Genomic DNA, 20,896 nt, shown 5'->3' with positions numbered 1-20,896 from the left:
TACCACCAACAGTTGCCTTTCCAGTAACTACGTCCAACTTTTGGCACAGCTAGTGGCCAGTTCAACACTATTTATGGGTATCGGGGTACTTACAGTCAGACAGGGAATGTTTGTTGTATTTTTTGACACTTTTTATAAATTTATTGCATAGTGTTACCATAGACTGAATGCGATATTACTGCAGCTACTGCTGGTTAAGCTATCTTCAGCATTTAGGAGTAATCTTTGCCTACTGACACTGGCAACTCTATTCAAATTGTGATTGTCATTTCATGTGCACACTTAGTGTGATACAGTAGTGTGGGTGAGTCCGTTATTGCTGCTGATTGGCCACATCTGTATTCAGATGTGTATGTTTGGAAATAATGTACGTAGTTTAATTATGTGTTCTTACAGCCTTAAAGATTCAGTGTGAAGCAATTAATATTGTATGGTAATGTACGGGACATTGTTAAATGGCGTGTAGTTAAACTGGCTTGAAATGTGTAAGAACTTCAGAAATAAATCATACAGTCTGTGATCTGTCATTAACCATTATCAACTGAGCCCTTCATAATTTTCTTCCTAAAATTACCAGCAAAGGGAAGAATGTAAGAGGATATTTGGAGGTGATGACTCCGTCATGTCATACCATCATATTTAATTGTGAGAAACCATCATATGCGAAAGTAGCTTTGAAGGTATCCCATAGGACTGTTATTTGGCTGCCACCACCTTATTTTAAGGATAAAGTCAGAATATCTGATAGGTTGATTTCAGATGCTACTGTTGCATATAAAGAAGAAAATTTTAAGGTATTGCAGGAAGAAATATAGCCTTTTGTGCATAAACAGCAAAAAAAATTATTAGTCTTTAATTACATGTTTGTTAACCAACAGCAGGAAAGAGACACAGCTGTAAAATAAAAACAACAACAACAACAAGGTATATGTGTATGCAGAGTGCCTGTAAGTAGATGAACACATGAGCACCCAAAGTAGTTGTAGGAAAAGCAGAGGCCAGACTGAGAACCAATGGAAGAAACCTCTGTGAATTTAATTAACCTACAAGGCATGAGGTACAAGGCTTAGAAAATTCTCATTCAAATGATTCTAGCATACAGCTTACCAAGTAATATTAATAAGAAGATAGAAGACAGGTGCATTTTGTCAAAGGCTCACTTACAAACATAAGAGTATCATAGAGATGTTCATCCACCTCTAGTAGCAGATGTCATAGGAGCTGTATCATGCACCAGAAACAGTTTCTCTATAAAAATTCTGAGAGTGGGGATTTCAGGAAGAGTCAAGAACTATATTACTTCTGAAATGAATCTGATTATAATATCAGAGATATTGGAGCTCATACAGAAGTTTACTGTCAGTCATTCTCCTCAAAACCATTAATGAATGGCGAATAAGATCGATGGAATGATAGTTGTAAACAAATTGCTTTCTTCCACACACAGTAAGGTGGCCTGTAGAGCATGGATATAGACATAGAAAGAATGCTATACACTGATAAGTCATAACCTTTGGTGTGGCTATAATAGAGAGCCATTAGTTTATGGATTTAAAGACGTTCATTGTTGAAGCAAATGCTGATAAAAAGATCACTGAAGGCAATGGTAATGCATGAATGGGGGCAAAAAATTGAACGAAACTTGTTTCAAACATTTATCTTACCATTAATTTCAAGTGATTTACAGAAACTCCAGAAAACCTAAATCAAAATAAAAACGTACACGGACATGAACTCTGCTCCAACCAAACAGGTGTTCACTGTTTGGCTACTGTGCCATCTAGACCAGTTCCATTTTGTCATAGCTGGTCTCATGAGTATTAATGTCCAACAAATAATCCAGTTTCAGAATCACAAAAAGTGGCAACTTACAATATTTGCACAATGCATTAACAATACTGCCTAACACCACCAAATGCAGTATCATCCTTTTTCCCAAAAACATTTAAAATAAAATCAATTCCATCTTATCACAGGAGACACGAATACTATAAACCAGTTTTTCCAGTGATGTGTATGGGCATTTTTAATTTAGTAACAACATTCATTGCTAATGACCTGTTCAACTTCCATCATTTCAGATGTTTCTATAAACAGAAAATTAGGGAATACATCTTATATTAAACCAGTATGCTGAAAAATGATAATTCAAATATTAATAATTCTATGAATTTGTAGACAATTGAGAATTTGTGCCATGCTTCAATTCAAATCCATATTTCTTGCTTACCACAAGAGTTGCCATAAGGGAGCAAGCTGCAGATCTAATCCAGTGATTTGTCCATCAGTGATCTCCCAACATTGCCACTGGAGGTTCTCTCAAAGAAAGGGAGGCAGATTAGAGTTTTATGTATCATCAACAGTTTAATGTATCATCAACATTGAGGTCATTAGAGACAAAAAACAAGCTTGGAATGCTTCAAGGAATGGGAAAGAAATCAGCCATGTCCTTGCAACAGAACAAACCTACCATTTGCCTGGAATTATTTTAAGAAATCACGGAAAACCTAAAACTGGATGGCCAGACATATATTTGAACCATCATCCTCCCAATCCTCCCAGCCACAATTCCAGTGAGCTCACAAGTCCGGGGGGGCTCACCACCACACAACATCAGTCTGTTGTTCTCAAATGGTAAACAGGAATAGGACAACTGGGAAAACAGAGTTGAAGGAGGGCTCTGGTTTACCCTGCCACAAAGGATATGTATGAAATGAATTGAATGCACTGGAAAAAAAATCAAAGGGTAAATGTCGACTAAATCAAGCAAGATGCACTAACAACAAGAGATATTAGTGAAAACTGATCAGAGATGTTGAACCTGCAAATGTACAAATCCCTGCCCATCAGTTCTTTCACTTCATTTCAGTAATCTAGCGACAACTAAGTTTGCATGAGGCTAAAGAGTGCATAATGGTTCAGATGATTGCTCCCAACAAGCAATAAATCTGGGATCGAGGCCTGACACAGCACAAATTTTCAATTGTCACTACAAATTCAATACAATGCAGATTCAGTACATCGCATTGATCGCACTGATTTGATTTCATGTCTTAGCATTTCACTTATCTTCAGTTCTCTAACTCCATCTACAAACATACTCAACAAGTCCCAGTTTCTCTTATCTTCCTGGTACTTATGCGAATTGTACATGGATGGCAGTAGGATCATTTTGCAGTCAGATTCAAATAAGAGTTATCTACATTTTCTCTACAAAGTTCCCCAAAAAGATCATCATCATCCCTCTAAGAGATTCTCATTTGAGTTGCCAAAGCATCTCTGCAACACCTGCAAGATGATCAAACCTTCTGGTAACAAATATAGCACCCCACCTCTTTATCACTTCGATGTCTTCCTTTAATCCAACCGGTATTCTATATGTGGTCTCCTTTACAGATGAACCATACTTTCCTAAATTTCACCCAATAAGCCAAAGCTGACCATTCACCTTTCCTACTACTGCCCTTACGCACTCGTTCCACTTCCTATCACTTTGAATCATTACGTCTAGATATTTAACCTACAGGCACTCAACTGTGATACTTTCCATATAGTACAGTGTGATCAGCAAATAGTTGCAGAATGGTACTCTCACTATCAGTCACTCCTTTTTTGTACATAGAGAACAAGTGAGGTCTTATTACACTTCCCTGGGCCACAACTGATGATACCCTACTTGACTTCAAGGGTGACCTACTAGGTTCTATTACCTAAAAAGTCTTTAAGCCACTCATATCTGGGAAACTAGTCTATATGCTTGTACCTCCATTAACAGTACACAGTGAGGCACCATATGCTTTCCAAAAATCTAGGAATACAGAAACTGCCTGTTTCCCTTCATTCATGGTTTGCAGGGTGAGTTCGTTGGTTGGTTGGTTGGTTGGTTGGTTCCTTGATAGGGGGGGTGGGGATGGAGGTGGCTTGGGGGACCGAACAATGAGGTTATGAGTCCCACGATCTGAGGTGACAGAAACTAAGGGAGGAACAACACAAACAGCACAGTCCAGTCAATGGGAAAGGAAAACAGGCAAACAAAGAGACAAAAGGAATGCCAGGATGGCAGGAAGATTAAAAGAACAGGAGAGGGAGAAGGGCATTAGCAGGAGGCTCCCCAAAAGTGCACAAGTGCTACACATGATGGACCTATCCTGAGCCCTACACCATATTGTATCATGATTGTGACACAACTGGGACAATACTAAGGGAAAAAGATACAACAAAAGGGGAAACAAAATGGCACAGAAGACCAGACTAAACATTGGGAGGGGGACCTGATTGGCATGGATGCAAGGCTAAAGGATTCCCAACCAACACCAAAGGTAGCCAAGGGACTTCAATTCTGGAAGGAAATTCAGGTACTTAAATGTGGGAGGACACAACATGTTCACAAATAAAACAGAACAGTTGTAACCATGTGAGGGTCATCCACTGACAACCACATTAAGAAAGGGGGAGGGAATTTTAGTGTGAAGGGCCACAAGGCAGGGGCAGTCCAGCAAACTATGGATCACTGTAAGGGAGGCCCTGCAACTACGAAAGGGGGGGGGGGGGGCAGTTCACTATGAGTACAAATATGGATCAACCAGGTAAGACCAGGGGGAAGATGGCAGAGGATGGTAGATTACTGCAAAGAGAGGCAGAGGGAATAACACCATGTGGTGGGAGTCCACTTGATGGCACAAAGTTTATTAGATAGGGGGTGGTTCCCAAGAGTCAGCCCACAACTGAGCAAACTGGAATTTGATGTGAAGCCACAAATCCATACCTGGAATGGTCACAGAGAACAGGGGGTAGGTGGCTGCCACCACAGCTCAACCATTGGTAAGCTCATTACCTGGGATACCCACTTGGCCAGGAAACCAAAGTAAAACAACCAAACAAGCAGCACAGCCAAGACTGGCAAGAAGGTTGTGGATGGCAAAGACCAACGTGTGCCAGCAAAAACAACAGGCAACAAGCTGAAAGCTACTGACTATTAAATAAAGGAGAGGGCTCAATAGACTGCCATTTGTTTCATGGTAAATACTCCGCACATGGCAGGCAACAGACAGTGTTTCCTGCCAACAGAAGATGTGAAGGCATATTCCAAGTGATCACTTGATTTAGAAGCACAAGTGTTAAAAATAATAGCATCCTGAAACTCCCATAAAGACAGAAGCGAGGTGGAGTCCAACCAATATATCCACCTGATGGCAGGCAATGGGCAGGCAACGTCCCAAAGCTGCAAAAATTAGAATAGGAGTGGTGAACAGTGGAAGAGTGGTTAGCGATAGCATTGGAAACCAGGAGCTGAGAGCACCAAAGCAAAGGGGGGTGAGCCTGAAGACCCCGTTCATGAATGTAAACAAGATGTGATGGTGCCAAGCCATGTCATGGACCTTATGAAGATCGGAGAAAACTGCGAAAAGATGGCGGTGCTGAGAAAAGGTCTCCTAAACTATGATTACCAATCAAAGTAGATGATTGAAGGAAGACTGTGCCTCCCAAAAGCTGTACTGGTAAGAAGACAAAAGGTCCCGAGATTTAAGGATCCAAATGAGCAGATGAGCCAGTATCTATTCCAGTAACTTGCAGGTGACATTGGTCAGAATGATCGGCTGGTAACTATTGTGGGATGACAGATCCTCACTGGAATTAAAGACAGGACCCATAATATTGACCTTCCACTGAGAGAGGAAAACACATTAGAGCCAAATATGATTCAACATCCAGAGGAAATACTGTTGTTGTAGAGGACTGAGGTTCTGAAGCAAATGGTTATGGATGGAATCAGGGCCAGTGGCTGAATTATGCAAAGAGGAGAGGGCCAGAAACAGCTTCCACTCAGTAAAATGTTTATGGTAAGATTCCATCTCACACAGGTAAAACATAGGTGAGAAACTTCAGCCTGCTGTTTCTGGTGGAGGAAGGCAGCTGGATAGAAGGCTGATGCCAATGCTGTTTCAAAATGGGTTGCAAGTTGCTCTGCATTAACCAATGCATCCACACGAAGGCCAACCAGAAGTCCAAGGCCTCGGATGGAAGACTGTCATTGGCAACCAAAGAGCGTATGGAGCATAGACCACACCTGTGATGTAGGGACAGAAGAACCTACGGAGGAGACAAAGCATTCCCAACACACCCACTTGCTCTGTTTGATTATGTAATGTGCATTGGGATGAAGACATTTATAGGTAATATGTCTGGTAGATGACGCGTGCCATTTAAGGCACTGCAAGGCCCAATGGCAATCATGGATGGCAATGGCAATGGTCATGCTCCATCATGGGACCACCCCATAGTGAAAGGGGCCCGTCAAGTAGGGAACAACAATGTTGGTGGCATTAATAACTGTATCGGACATGTCACAAATGACTTCATCAATAAAACCTGACAAAGAGGGGATAAATACATTCTGGGAGGTATATAGAGGCCAGTCAGAGTCATTGAAAGCCCAGCACAGTAACCTGGCCATTGGGAGGCAGGAAGAGAAAGAAACAATCAATGAGAACTAGTCACTATTGCAGAGGTCATTGTACTGCAACCAGTGAAATGAAAGGGGAAGAGGAGAGGAAATGAGCAAAGGATGTATGGCAGGGAAAGTGCCGTAAGCAGTACTGAAATGGGTTAAAGGCACCATCATTAAGAAGGCACAGGTCATGTCCACAAGAAAATGGTCTAGCAAGAGACTCCAACTAGATGAACTGCCCCACAAGGGTTGATGGAGATTAAAATCTCCAAGGAGGAGGAAGGGAGGTGGTAGTTGCTGAAGGAGGTGGCCTGTCACAAGGGAGGTAGAGATTGCGAACAGTGATTGTAGAGTCCAAGTGGACCCGAAAAACAGCTTTCAGTTTGAGGGAAGGGGGGGGGGGGGGGGGAGTGTGTGTCCCTGTACTACCAATGTCCATAAAGACCAATGTGCAGATACCAACAGAAGCCCTCGAAGGGTTGACCTGGTTCAAACAGAAAGCATGGAACCCATGAAGCATTGGTGAGTAATCAGCATTAAAGGATTTACACTCCTGTATCTTCTTCTCCTAATTATGAACTGACACAAGCTTCAGAGTCAAAGGAAACAAAGGATTACAATTTTGGAAGGTAACAGCAGTACCCATTACAATTCCATTGAATAAGCATGGAAGGTGGGTCCACATGGGAGGCAAACAGGCTGAAACTGGTCACACTGTGAGGTCACTATCTGTCACCAACATGGTTGGGGTGACATACATAAACTAGTGGTCTGACTCAAATTGCAAAAGGGGAGTCAGTATCCTCTTCTGTCGACAGGGGGAGGCCCAGTGAGTGAGTGAGTGTGTGTGTGTGTGTGTGTGTGTGTGTGTGTGTGTGTGTGTGTGTGTGTGAGTGAGAGTGAGAGAGAGAGAGAGAGAGAGAGAGAGAGAAAGCTTCAGTTAGCTCTGGAACTGAGAGAGTGTGGATGATCTTGGGGAAAATGGGTTGTGTGTTCCAAAGCTGACTCCTGTCAAGAAGATGCTGGGGGCAGGGTTCCCAGGAGAGGGGCCCCTAATCACTGGCAGGTGCTGAAGAAGGGAGACACTTCTCTAACTAGGTAGGGAAGCAGCATATTGGGGGGGGGGGGGGGGTTAGAGGATGCGGGAGCCACAGGGGAAGGAGAGAGGAGAGGGGTTGAGACTGAGGTAAGAAGGAGGGAGAGGTGGCGGAGGGGGGGGGGGGGGGGGGCAAGGGACGTAATGCATAATGGAAGCAAAGTGAGATGTCACAGACACAAGGTTGACAGTCATATTTCTGTCGAGCCTGAGTGTAGGATGAACCATTAAAGGATTTACACTCCTGTATCTTCTTCTCCTAATTATGAACTGAACAACATGGTGACCATGGATAGTGATGATTATGACAATTAATATGCATGGGCAGCAGAAAACAAGGGCTTCCCTCATGGAGGGGGGGGGGGGGGGGGCTCCACTTTCACCACATAGAGGGTCCACTGTACAGTGGGAAGACATGTGCCTGAAATGCAAACAATAGAAACTCCTCATGGATGGCAGGATGTATGGCTTCACATCACACTGACGACACACAAACTTTACCTTTTCCCAATGGTACCCCCTCAAACGCCAGACTAAAGGCACTGGTCTCAATGCAATTGTCCTCACGCCCTTTCTGAACATGCTGAACAAAATGAACACCCTGCTGTCCTGGATTGGCCCAGAATTCCTAATCAGTTTGAAGGATGAGATTACTATGAAAAATGACTTCCTGAACCATATTGAAAGACTGGTGAGGAGTAATTGACACCAGGTGGTTGCCAAGACGGTCACAGGTGCAAAGCAATGCAAACTGTAGAACAAAAGAAATTCTGATAAACAGCAAAACCAACCATATCTTACTCAGAGAATCCACTTCACCAAACTTGTCTTCAGTATTTCCCACAAAAAATAATGGCTTGATGGTGGTGAAAGTGTCACATCAGTCCATGTGGAAACCTGGTAATAGGGAAAGGGTTTCACACCAAGCCAGCAAGTCTGGCCCCCCCTCCAAGAGTGTAGCCAGAGGAAGCAAGGCCGTTGGGTTATAAGAAGAAGCATTAAAAAAATCTATTGCCAACTAAAGAGATGGCCGCTGAGGAAAGGCCAGCTTGAAGCTTAGTGCATTTCATACGTAAAGCATCTGCCCTGATACCACCAATCCAATCAACAGCTCTTCCCATGGGTGCCACCCAGGCACAGCAAGGGCCATCTGGCATGGCAGCCATTGCCGGGAAATCCAATGGTCCACAATGACAAGCAACCACTCCTAGGCATACATGGGGAGGTATCAGGTCAGGTATCAGAAGTGTGAGCTCTCTGTTGTCAGGTGCTCAACCACACAGACTGGCTTCTGTGCTGTCTATCTACTGTTAAAAGAAAGAATGTTGTTGAGGAAAAAATGAAAGAAGCAGTAAGGCCTCATGCTAAAGTGGAGGTCAAATCCCAAAGGGGGACCAAAAATGCTGAAGAGGAAAGATGAAAATGAGAAAGCAAGAGTAACAGAATCCATAAGGAACGTCAGGTACAAGGAGGACAGCCAGGCCGATGTAAACAAGGACTCAAGGACTCACAGAGATGGAAAGGACATCCTGTGTGTGCCATGCATGAACTCACGAAACAGCTGTAAGCCCCTATGGGACAGTGCAATTAGTACAATTAATACTCCTACATAGGTGGTCTAAGGTCCTGCAGGATCCACAGCAGTGATGAGCTGTGAGAATCCTGCTCAGCTATAGGCACCATTTTTTTTGTATTATATTACTTTTAGTAAGATGTGACGGTAAATGGCCAATTTTCATTTCACTACCGTATTTACTCGAATCTAAGCCGCACTCGAATCTAAGCCGCACCTGAAAAATGAGACTCGAAATCAAGGAAAAAAAAATTTTCCCGAATCTAAGCCGCACCTGAAATCTGAGCCTCGAAATTCCAAGGGAGAGAAAAGTTTAAGACCGCACATCCAAATCGAAACAAAGTTGGTCCACTGTAATATGAGACACAATTTAGGTCGAATGAATGACGATACAGCTACAATAGTTTGGTTCGAGTCTTAAGCTTAGCAGTTAAGCTTTACCATGTAGCCATTGCTACGCGTCAGGTGCTCCGTCCGTATTTTTACGGGTACCATTCCTTTTTCACGTGCTTCGTCTGGTTTGAATTGATTGCTTATTTTTCTTTGATCTGGTAAGTGCTGTTCTCTTTGTTATAGATGTTTACGTCACTCTAAGCTGAAAATGCATAACTGTACTGTGTCATGCATTGTTTGTCGCATTCTGATAGTGAGTGTTTATGACCTGTCGCCGCTCGCGGCATGGCTTGCTTTTGTGCGCGCTACAGCTATTTGCTATTACTTACACTGCTGCTTTCTTTGATAATGATCAACAAAAACCAAATAATAGACTGCGTATGATAGAAGATGTTCTGAACGAGAGTTTAGCGAAAATTTTTCTCCGGTTGAAAATCTTTGCAGACGCCTCTTTAGTACCTAGTACATTACATTCTGCACAGAAATTAGTCATCTTAGATTTAAAAATCTTGTCAATTGCCGTGCTTCATTTCTGACTGTATCACTATTAGGCATAAGAGCAATACGAATATAAACATGACATGATATGTATATTATTCCGCGTTTGCTGTTGTCTCACTCTAGTTTCGTAGTTTATTAGGCACACAGGATTTAAATGAGATAGCAGCAAACATGAAAGAATACATGGCAAAATGTTTATATTTGTACGGTATTATTCTTATGGTGAAAAGAATACTGCATGTGATTCACAATTCATAAAAGCTCTTATTAGCAACGATCTCTTGTCACAGGTAGGAAAAAATTCAGAACGTAGAGTTGGCCATATTGACAAACATCCCAAACAATCTTGCCAGTCGGATTTTCGTAGTAAATTAAAATGCTGCTACATTCGAAGATGAACAATGCGGAATTTGTATTTACTTCGTTGGATAACGTATGAAAATGCAGTGGTCGAAGCTCGGGGGCGGTGAAAAAAAGCTCGTCTTCCACCTTTTTTTTTATTTTTTAAATTTACTGACGCAGAGGTCTTGTTGCCAGTATTTATCTTTGTGCCTGCAAAGCATGCCAGTGTAGCGCTACATAATTCGACGGCAGAAGTTATTTGAGGCGGCACCTACCAACATTTTTCAGAACTTCCACTTACTTTGCACTCGATTCTAAGCCGCAGGCAGGTTTTTGGATTACAAAAACCGGAAAAAAAGTGCGGCTTAGATTCGAGTAAATACGGTAATTTATGAATTTACACATTCTATGCACTCTGACTGTTAAAGCGTTATCTGATAAACTCATAAATATTAGTAAGGGCACTAAAATTACTTATAATGGTATATATAGCAGGGAAAAATGACTGTTTAGACAAGTAGTTAAATGTCATCTCCTGTTCTGTAACCGTACCCCATAAGAATATTGCTAACCCACAGAGCTAGCTATACAGCGACATCTGAAGACAGTCAGATAATGGAAGAGAGTGCTGTTAAATTCTAAGTCATTCTGAGCCAGTTATCCATTCTCATTTAGGTCCTGGTAGGATGGATGTGTTCCCATTTAAGTTAAGAAAAACCAGACAAGTGCAAGTGGAGTTTGCACCCTGAGGGTTCTGTCATCATCATCTTCATTCCCCCTCTACCCAACACATGGTCGGGTTGGGGTATCAATGGTACTTCGCCACTTTACTCAGTCTTTCCACCACTCTTCTTCCACAATTTGGTTCCATAGCAGGTTTCTCCTCCTTAAACTGAACTTTATTGTATCAATCCATCTTGTTCTCAGTCTTCCTCTTGGCCTCTTGCCCTCAATCTTGAACTCCATCCTTTTTCTTGGTATTCTTCCCTCTCCCATCCTCTTCACATGCCAAAACCATTTTAATCTATTCTTTTCAATTTTTTTAGTTAACTTCTCCACTCCAATTTTCTTCCTAACATCTTCATTTTTCACTCTGTCTCTCCACGTCTTCCCTAGCATACTTCTCAGAAACTTCATTTCACTGGATTGTATCCTACTCTCCTCTCTTCTAGTCATAGTCCAAGTCTCGGAGCTGTAAATTAGTGTGAGTGTGAAGTAAGTCTTGTATAGTACCAGCTTGCACCTCATTGGCATTTCCCTTCCCCACATCAAGGCCCTCACACACTGGCAAAATGTACAACTCTGTTGTATTCTTTTGCTAATTTCTGTCCCCATTAAAACACTTCCCAAATATTTAAAGTTGTCCGCTATTTCAATATCCCATACAAAACGCTAAAAAATTTAATTACAGTGAGTAGCTTTCAGACTTTTGGGAGCATTCTGTTTGTCCAACTGTTTGGTTAGTGACCTATGTCTTTTCCTGCTACAGTATGTCAAAAAATGATTTTTGCCTAGTTTTGTTAACAATGTAAAGCAAACAATCCCTGCCGATAATACTGTGGCGCAAGTATGTTATAATGCACAACAGACCATAGAAGAACAGAAGATACTTTAAAAAAAAACTTGGGGTCAATTTATAATACAGAAAATTTAGTTTAATGAAGTAAAATTATAATGAATTATTCTTAAAACGTTCAAAACTACAATTTCATGACAATGATCTATTGTTTACTGTGATTTTAAAATACTGTCCATAAATGACATAAAATTAGTGCAAGAGTCCTTAATCATTGTTACTAATCAATGTAATTGCCCATCTTCATCATTAATTTTTATTTTTGTACCCTTAACAGCTAAACACATTATCAGAATATGTCAGATTAGAATTAGAAAAATGAAAAGTAGTATTTCTAGATGTATGACAATAATAAATACAGTACATAAGTTCTCACAGAATATAATTTGTTTAGGAATAAAAGGGACAACTCACTGAATAGCAGAAGCACTGAGTCATTGACAAATATACACAAAACAGAATGAAAACTCTGCTTGCTTTCTGACCTACATTGTGCTGGCTAGCCATGACTGTCAATGACTGAATGCTTCTGCTATTTGGTGAGTGGTCCCATAGAGTCCTAAATTATTTACAGTATTACAGTAATACATGTACAAGATGTAATGGAAACATACCATGTCCAAAGTCTCAGTATACTTTATCTTGTCAGTTCTCATGTGCACTTGTAGCACCGGCTAGTGATGTTTAGTGAGGCAGTCTACCTTGAATAAAATTTTGGCCTTTAGATGGCATTGAATGTTAATTTTTCTAAAAATGTACAAAACCTGCAATGCCTTCATCATGATACCCAACTGCAGTTCTGGCCTGAAACCTGCATGATTACTTCCTGCTTTTATCTTCTAAATTTACCTTATTTCAGTCTTAACCAACAAAACTTCACTTCTTTCTTTCACTGATATGGCATCCGCAGCATTATTTTCAATTTCAATAACTGCATATTTGCACATTTATTGCCACCTAATGATCACTGACAATTATTTAAGCTAGACTATCTTGATACACAGCATTAGTCTACGTACATGTGTCCAGGAGAACTTTGAAGATAAAGTGTGTCAAGCTCTTAAATATGGTATGTTTTTATTTTATCCTATGTATGCTTTACTGTGATATTTGTATAAATATTACTTCTCGTTTTCCTATTTCTAATCTGATTGAGACTATGATGTTCAATGAGAGTGGGTCCACAGTTGTGATGAATTATTTAAATGATTTAATACCACCTGCAGTTGTCAATTTTCCTTTATGGGTTGTACAGTTGTACAGTTCTGGTCTTACACCATTATCGAGTATCTGCATTTTAGGTCAGAGGCACCGCCATTGCTTCTAGCCTTGGACAGTGTAGGAGTTGCATGTCCCTCATGTTTGACTCGTTAAATATTCAGTACCACATTTGTCCAAGTTCCAGCTGAACAGGTTTGAATGATGCAAAAGTGCCTTTAGCTGCTCATAATTAGTATCTTTACAATTTCCACAGGCTACAGTTTCCTGACTTAACACCTACACAATACATTTTATAGCTTGTGAAAATTGTTAGGGTACAGAAAAAAGAAACTGTTCACCTACAATAAAACACAGTAATTAAGAGCAATTGAAGGCTTTCAGCTGGCACTTCAAAAGATACTGAATATTTAACCAGTGAAACTAAAAACATGCAACAAATGCACTGTTTAGGACTGGAAGTAATGTTGGTGCCAGATACCTAAAATACTGATCCTTGATAATGATCTATGATTGAAATTGTATAATTGTACAACCAATAAAGGAAAAATTATAGATTCAGGTGGTACTAAATGATTTAAACTGACAGATTTTGATGATGGCTGTAGCCGAAACATGTTAAGGTGTATAATCTCTTAAAAATAAAAATAGCAACCAAGACAGATAATCATTATAATTTTAAAAATAGTGACATCAAGTGCATGCAATTCCACACATTATTTTCAATTTAGATACGCAACAGATATCCTTCCTTCATAAAATCATACAGTGTGACTGCAGAGCTGCTGAAAGTGTGGGATTCATGGCAAGTATCCTACGGATAAATTGCCTCCGACTTTTATATATGAAATCTGCATGTCAACTGAAATATACTAGATACATATAAATTACCAAAAAGTGAGCTAATTTTCTCGCACAAAAATGTCATTCTCTTTTTGAATTCACATTTTCACTAGTTACAAGTTGTTATGTATGTAAGAAGTTTTAAACCAAAATAAATAATATATGTACATCAACATTAAATATACTCCTAAGGAAAATTTAAAACAGAGGAGTGTATTTCCCATCCCACCTTCTCCTTGGAACCACAATGAGAAAGGGATGTCTGACACACATGGCAGTAATATAAAGTGGGATCATGCAATGGCTCACTAGTGAAGAAGCTTTTTATGCTTCATTCATGGATCCATCAGAAGTTTGAAGCATCAGATTAAATCTAACTAACTTATGCTGGGATTTAACACTATCCTTGCTTCTGATGAACATAATTGATTCAAAAACATAATTACAATATAATAGTATTTAATTAATTTATAACTAAGCAACCAAGCACTATGTCACAGCCAGTAAAGAGTAAAGCTATAAATTTAAAGGTAGCACAGCAGTTTGGATAATATGGCTGGCAGCTAGGTAAAGGGTGAAACTCACGTGTCATCAGGCGTGAGGTGAACAGGCTCATCGGTGAATTCTGGAGGAAAATTGGCCAGGTCTCGGTCCGACTCGAGGCGAGGTTTGTACGGGGGAGCCACTTGCTTCTGCTCAAGCTGCGGACCAACAAGATGCATGGCTACACTACGCAAGGCAAACTATCTACTTAGGAGCCAGGCCACAGGCAGAAGGGGTCAAAACAGCTCTTAGCTATTGGCTGCTTTCTAAAGCTCACTACATTCTGGAATGATCGTGCCCTGAACACTGGTGCACCATCCACCATCACCGATCTCTTCAACAAAGTTCTTAGCGTGCAAAATTTTTCTGTACAGTAATCTATCCCAGTTTGTTTACTTCCTTTTCAAACATCCTCCTTGGTCTAGGTACTTTCTCAAGGATACAGTATTTTATGGCACCCACTTACTTTCTCAAGAATATAGTATTTTATGGTACCTAGGATTCTCAACACTGTTACTTACTAGGCAGTAAACTTTTGTATAGCAGGAAACTCTTGCAGTCACTCTTTCGGAGCAACGTAGTTGATGAACTCATACAAAAAAAGCTTCCAAAATACTGTGAACTATCTTCAAAAGACAATTTAGTTTTAAAACTATAAATAATATATGGGCTATTCACGTTTCAATAAAACTTTGCAGCAATAAACTTTGACATTGGAAGTGAATCACAATGAACATTATGTCGCCCCCACCTGCCCCCCCTTCCACTCTTACTTAAACTTACTCCCCTTACTTTCACTTTTTCTTTCCTGTTCTTCTTCCCATCACAAAATCATAATTATGATATTAAATCAAGAAAGACGTGGCAAAATGGAATTTATCCGTGCAGTCTGTTCAATGGTGCATGTTTATGTTTCTAACAGGCACTTCGGAACTTTCTATTTCCATTAGAGACGTACTTGATTTTTCTGTTGTAATCACTGAGCCACATGTTACAAATAGGGTTATATCAAATAAAATACACAAAGTTTAGTGTTCGTTAAGATTTAAAATAAAAGCAGATTTTTTTTTTTAAAGAAATGGCTTTTTGTTTAACCTTTTCTGCCTGTAAACTTTGTTGCAGCTGAGGCACCAATGTAATAACATACAAAAGAATTTTTTTAAGTGTCCTAAGATTCTTGTGAGGTGAATGGTGCAGCGTGTAGGGGCACTAAAGGGGACAGGACTCAAACTGTAGCTTGGCTCACTTACGGGTCATCCGGGGTCAACTGGACCGGCTCCAGCGTGAACTGGGGATCAAAATTATCCAGGTCCAGCTCAGATTCCAAAGTAGGGCAGAAAGGGGGAGGGATTTGTTTCTGGTTCAGCTGCAAGAAAAGGAATACTCACCAATGACGAAAAAAAAAGACAATGTTCCACAGGTATTGAGTAACATCAACTGACAAGTACACCAAAGGCTTAAGGTAAAAGTGAAAACAGATTTGCACAATCACGTTCAGTATCATGTGGAACAAATTTCAGATCAGCAGTAAGAAAAAATTCAACCCAAATACTTGCATTTTTAGTTTCAGAAGAAACATTCTCTGTCACTGAACTAAAATAACAGGTACACAGAGACACCAAACAGGAGACTTCCACCTATAAGACCCAAGTCATTCATATATGGGTGAGATGACACTTCATAAAAATGCCCCATTTTCTGCTACACTATGTGATCAAAAGTATCCGGACACCCCCAAAAAAATACATTTTTCATTTTAGATGCAATTGTGCTGCCACTTACTGCCAGGTACTCCATATCAGCAACCTCAGACGTTATTAAACATTGTAAGAGAGCAGAATGAGGCAATCCATGGAACTCATGGACTTCGAACATGGTCAAGTAACTGGGTGTCAGTTGTGTCATACGTCTGTATGCGAGATTTACACACTCGTAAACATCCATAGGTCCACTGTTTCCACTGTGACAGTGAAGTGGAAATGTACAGCACAAAAGCGTATGGGCCGACCTCATCTGTTGACTGACAGAGACCACTGACATTTGAAGAGGGTCATAATGTGTAATAGGCAGACATCTATCCAGACCATCACAGAGGAATTCCAAATTGCATCAGGATCCACGGCAAGTACTATGACAGTTACACAGGATGCTCATAAGCCGCACATCACACCGGTAAATGCCAAATGATGCATCATTTGTTGTAAGGGCGTAAACATTGGATGTGGAAAAATAGTAGAAAAATATTGTGTGGAGTGACAAATCCCGGTATACAATGTGGTGATCCGATGGCAATGGCAGGGTGTGGGTATGGCAAATACCCGGCAAACACCATCTGCCAGCGTGTGCAGTGCCAACAATAAAATTTGGAGACGGTGGTGTTATGGTGTGGTCATGTTTTTCATGGAGGGGGCTTGCACCCCTTGTTATTTTGCATGGCACGGTCACTGTACAGGCCTACTTTGATGTTTTAACCACCTTCTTTCTTCCCACTGTTGAAGAGCAAATTGGCAATGGCGATTGCATCTTTCGACATGATCACCCGTTTATAATGCACAGCCTGCAGCAGAGTTACATGACAATAACATCCCTGTAATGGACTGGCCTGCACAGAGTCCTGACCTGAATCCTATAGAACACCTGTGGGATGTTTTGGAATGCCAAATTTGTGCCAGGCCTCACCGATTGACATCGATGCCTCTCCTCAGTGCAGCACTCCATGAAGAATGGACTGCCATTCCCCAAGAAACCTTCCAGCACCTGACTGAACATATGCCTGCGAGGCTAAGGGTGGGTCAACACCATATTGAATTCCAGCATTACTGATGGAGGGCGCCACAAACTTTTAAGTCACTTTCAGCCAGGTATCCAGATACTTTTGATCACATAGAGAGAGAGAGAGAGAGAGAGAGAGAGAGAGAGAGAGAGAGAGAGAGAGAGAGTGTGTGTGTGTGTGTGTCCATAGTTGAAAGGTAGGTAAAACATTTTTTTGCTCCACAAACATTCTGAGCCCTGTGTGTTTTCATTTGGCTATTTATGATGTACAAGTGACCTAAAATCTTCACTGCTAAATGCCCAACTTTTTGTCACTACCCATGGTTATATTTTCATGTATCTTTCTTCATACAAAATTACTGAACATTTAGCAGCACCTTCTTTTCCAAAAATGAATCAATGTTGAGTTAATAAGCCTCCCCCCCCCCCCCTCTCTCTCTCTCCCTCCCCCTCCATCTCCTTTCCCACCTGTTTTTGTGTGTGTGTATGTGTGTGTGTGTGTGTGTGTGTGTGTGTTTTCTATCTGGATTTTTGGGCAAAGTGAACAATTTTTTTCATTTAATATATTCCCATAATGTTCATAATGATTGGCAAGCTACCATCAATATCTATCAATGCTATGTACCAAATTATTCTTTCAAGAATCTGACAGCTACTCACATGATGCCGCTGTATATTGAATACTGCAAATTTACACCAGGATGAGTTACCATTTCTGTACAAAGTGTTAATTTTCTGTTGGTACCGTATTCACTGCTGTGATAACATCTGTTTCTGTATTATACTGTACCATGTGTAGACAGCACAATTACTGTCATTGTTTACTTTATAAGAGACTTGTGGTGTTCGGAAACATGCCAAGGCCTCAGACATAATTTTCTGTTGAATGTTTTGTCTCCTGTTCAGGAAGCACAGGAACCATTGAGATGAGAGTTTAAAATCTCCACTGAAGAACTGAATCATTTAGAAGATGGCTACTGGAGAAATTACTGTCCTTACAATGAAACAAATAGAATGTGGCACTCTAGATGTTACGGACAAAAAGAAATAGTTAAACGAAAGTTTTCCTTTAGTTCTAAAAACTCATTACTGACTGGAGTAACAGATGTTTAAGATATCAATACCTACATTCTGTAGCCTTTGCAAGTCACAGCATGAATACACCCCACTCTGGGCAATGAGTGCACTTGCCAGCTTGAGTTGCCTCTATTCTCTGATACTCCCAGGAATAGAACAGGGAGGGCAGGAGGGTGTGCATGCGTCTGTGTGGCAACCGACATCCACGACTGCTGGACAAAATACCACTCTCTGGCAAAGGTCGATAGGCTGCAATGCAGCACTGCTAACAGCCTCAGCCAACCTATGGTTATGGTTAATCATGTTGATCACAGCATGGCACTGCTATTGTGTGGATGGAATAGCCAACATAAAAGCAGAAATACAGAATCCTAATGATAGAGACTGTGAGGATGGAATCCAATTTGATGTGTTCCCTTTACTGCAACTCTGTTGAACCCATACATAACTACACAAAGAGATGCCCATCAAAACATGCTCGTTCATTGTGATTTTAGTGGTCGCCCGAGAGAGGGGTTGTGTAGTGTCAATAGTGGTTGCTCCTGTGACAGATTATGCTTTGGTTCAGTGGTCACCCAAGCAACAGATTGTGTAGTGCAATAGTGGTCACTCGTGAGATGGGACATGTCAGTGAGTCCAGTGGTCATAAAGTGACGGACAGTTTACAGTGTTTTTCAGTGATCACTCCTGTGGCAAGCCCTGTATAGTAATTTAAGTGGTCACCACTGTGATGGGTGTTTCATGACACTATGATCATTTCTGTACCAACAGTGTGAACAGTAAATGTTAATTTACTGAGCAATTGTGGCTTTTGTGTGTCAATACATGTCTCTTATTCTTCCTACGTACATTATTCCAAAGTAGTAACCATTCACTGTGTAGTCAGGGTGCTGAATAGTAGGTAAGCACATAAACTAGAATGACCACATCCTTTAAATTTAGTCAATCTCCCTGTCTGCCACATATCAGCAATTTATAAAAGGGCAATTGTATAAATCTAGATCCATTGCTGTTGCTCTGGCAACAACCAATTTCTTTTTTAATTCAAAATGAATTTAGAACTAAAAAAGACTGTTCAGTAACTGAAGTTAATAAGAAAAAAGTTAAAATAAATTTTAAAGTAAAAGATGTTCTTATTCACATCACAGTATCCATGGATTCACATCTGCTTCTGAACTAGTTCTCCCAAGAAGGTCTTTCAACTTATTTGTGATATACGGTGTTTCATGTTAAGCAGTATTATAATATTTATCAAATCAATGATATAAAACCAAAGTCATTACAATGAAAATAACTTTTACTCATCCAAAACAGTTTAGCACAAACATAAAAAATTGCATGTGTCCAAAATTAATTGAGTTACTGGTGCTGTAAACATAAATACATGAAGAAAAAGCACACGACTAGAGTACATGTTTAGTTTTATTATTAATGTCTTCTCACACACACACACACACACACACACACACACACACACACACACACACACACAGAGAGAGAGAGAGAGAGAGAGAGAGAGAGAGAGAGAGAGAGATCGCAATCCACTCTGGATGTGCTTAAATATTGGAGTCGGGTTTGTGCTGATTGCGAAATAGTGGCATAGCTCAAATATTAGTTTCCATAGGCAATATTAAATGTAAAGTCTCAAGTAAAAATAAAATGAAAATTAGTAGCTAGCAGCAGGCAACAGGTGGAGAAGCCTGGAGGAGTGGGGAGATAGCACACACAGTGATCCCATTAATTTTACTCTCACAATTTCATGTACTGGAGTCTTAATCTAATTACAATTTGTGTTAGCTTCATGTCATTAATCGTTCAAGGTGTGTCAATAATATAGTGATAGGATAATACAGAGAAAGTTTGCGAAAAATAGATGAATGATTAATTTATCTGTTGTACTTCCCATGGAAGAATCTTATTTTCTAAATCTAACTAGCCCATTGGTAAGTAATTACTATACACATGGAAATAAAGTATACATAGCATTTTACTAGTGGTATGGGCATTTAAAGAGTAATGCATCATTAATAATCTAATGAATTGCCAATAACAATGTAACATTTTGCTAAAACCAATATTTTTACAAGAAAGTCAATGTAGAATATTTCAGGTTCATAAGGGAACTTAAGAAACTGCTTATCCGGATAACTATTATATGCATTAAATCAAAATTACTGAAGTTTTACAGTGCCTATACATTGTTACAATATTTATTACACTTACCAATTCCCACTCTATGCTTTTGAAGAATGGATGATTTGCAATATCCATGAAACCTGTTTCTCGATGACAGCCTAATCTGTCAGCCGGGTTTTTATTTAGGAAACCTTTGAGCACAGATGCAGCTTTCACAGAAAGTGAGCGAGGTATACGAATCGTCTTCTCCAAGATAACTGGAAATACACAAATTCAATAAGCTTATTTAAAAAGAGACTATTTCTTTAGCTGAACAATGAGTACTCTCACTTTCATAAAGTATCAGTAGTAAACACGACAGAAATGCACTGAAACTTA

General features: G+C 40.2%; 1 protein-coding gene across 5 annotated transcripts in view; it reads right to left on the bottom strand.

The window, feature by feature from the left end:
• LOC124775093 (atypical protein kinase C) overlaps positions 1-20,896 on the bottom strand; it is a 759,938-nt gene that overhangs the window by 134,002 nt on the left and 605,040 nt on the right. For 4 of the 5 annotated variants that reach the window (XM_047249905.1, XM_047249907.1, XM_047249908.1 and 1 more), the window contains 2 exons: positions 20,606-20,775; positions 14,576-14,691 (listed from right to left, as the gene is read on the bottom strand). In XM_047249905.1, coding sequence (XP_047105861.1) covers positions 14,576-14,691; positions 20,606-20,775 — 286 coding nt within the window. Of the gene's footprint in view, positions 1-14,575; positions 14,692-15,783; positions 15,900-20,605; positions 20,776-20,896 lie in introns of all 5 variants that reach the window. The other variant, XM_047249906.1, reaches the window with a different exon arrangement.

Source organism: Schistocerca piceifrons, chromosome 2 (genome assembly GCF_021461385.2).
Source record: "Schistocerca piceifrons isolate TAMUIC-IGC-003096 chromosome 2, iqSchPice1.1, whole genome shotgun sequence".
In the NCBI taxonomy this organism is placed as follows: Eukaryota; Metazoa; Arthropoda; class Insecta; order Orthoptera; family Acrididae; genus Schistocerca; species Schistocerca piceifrons.
Note: the sequence above shows the minus strand (reverse complement) of the source record. Positions and strands in the feature narration are given on the sequence as shown.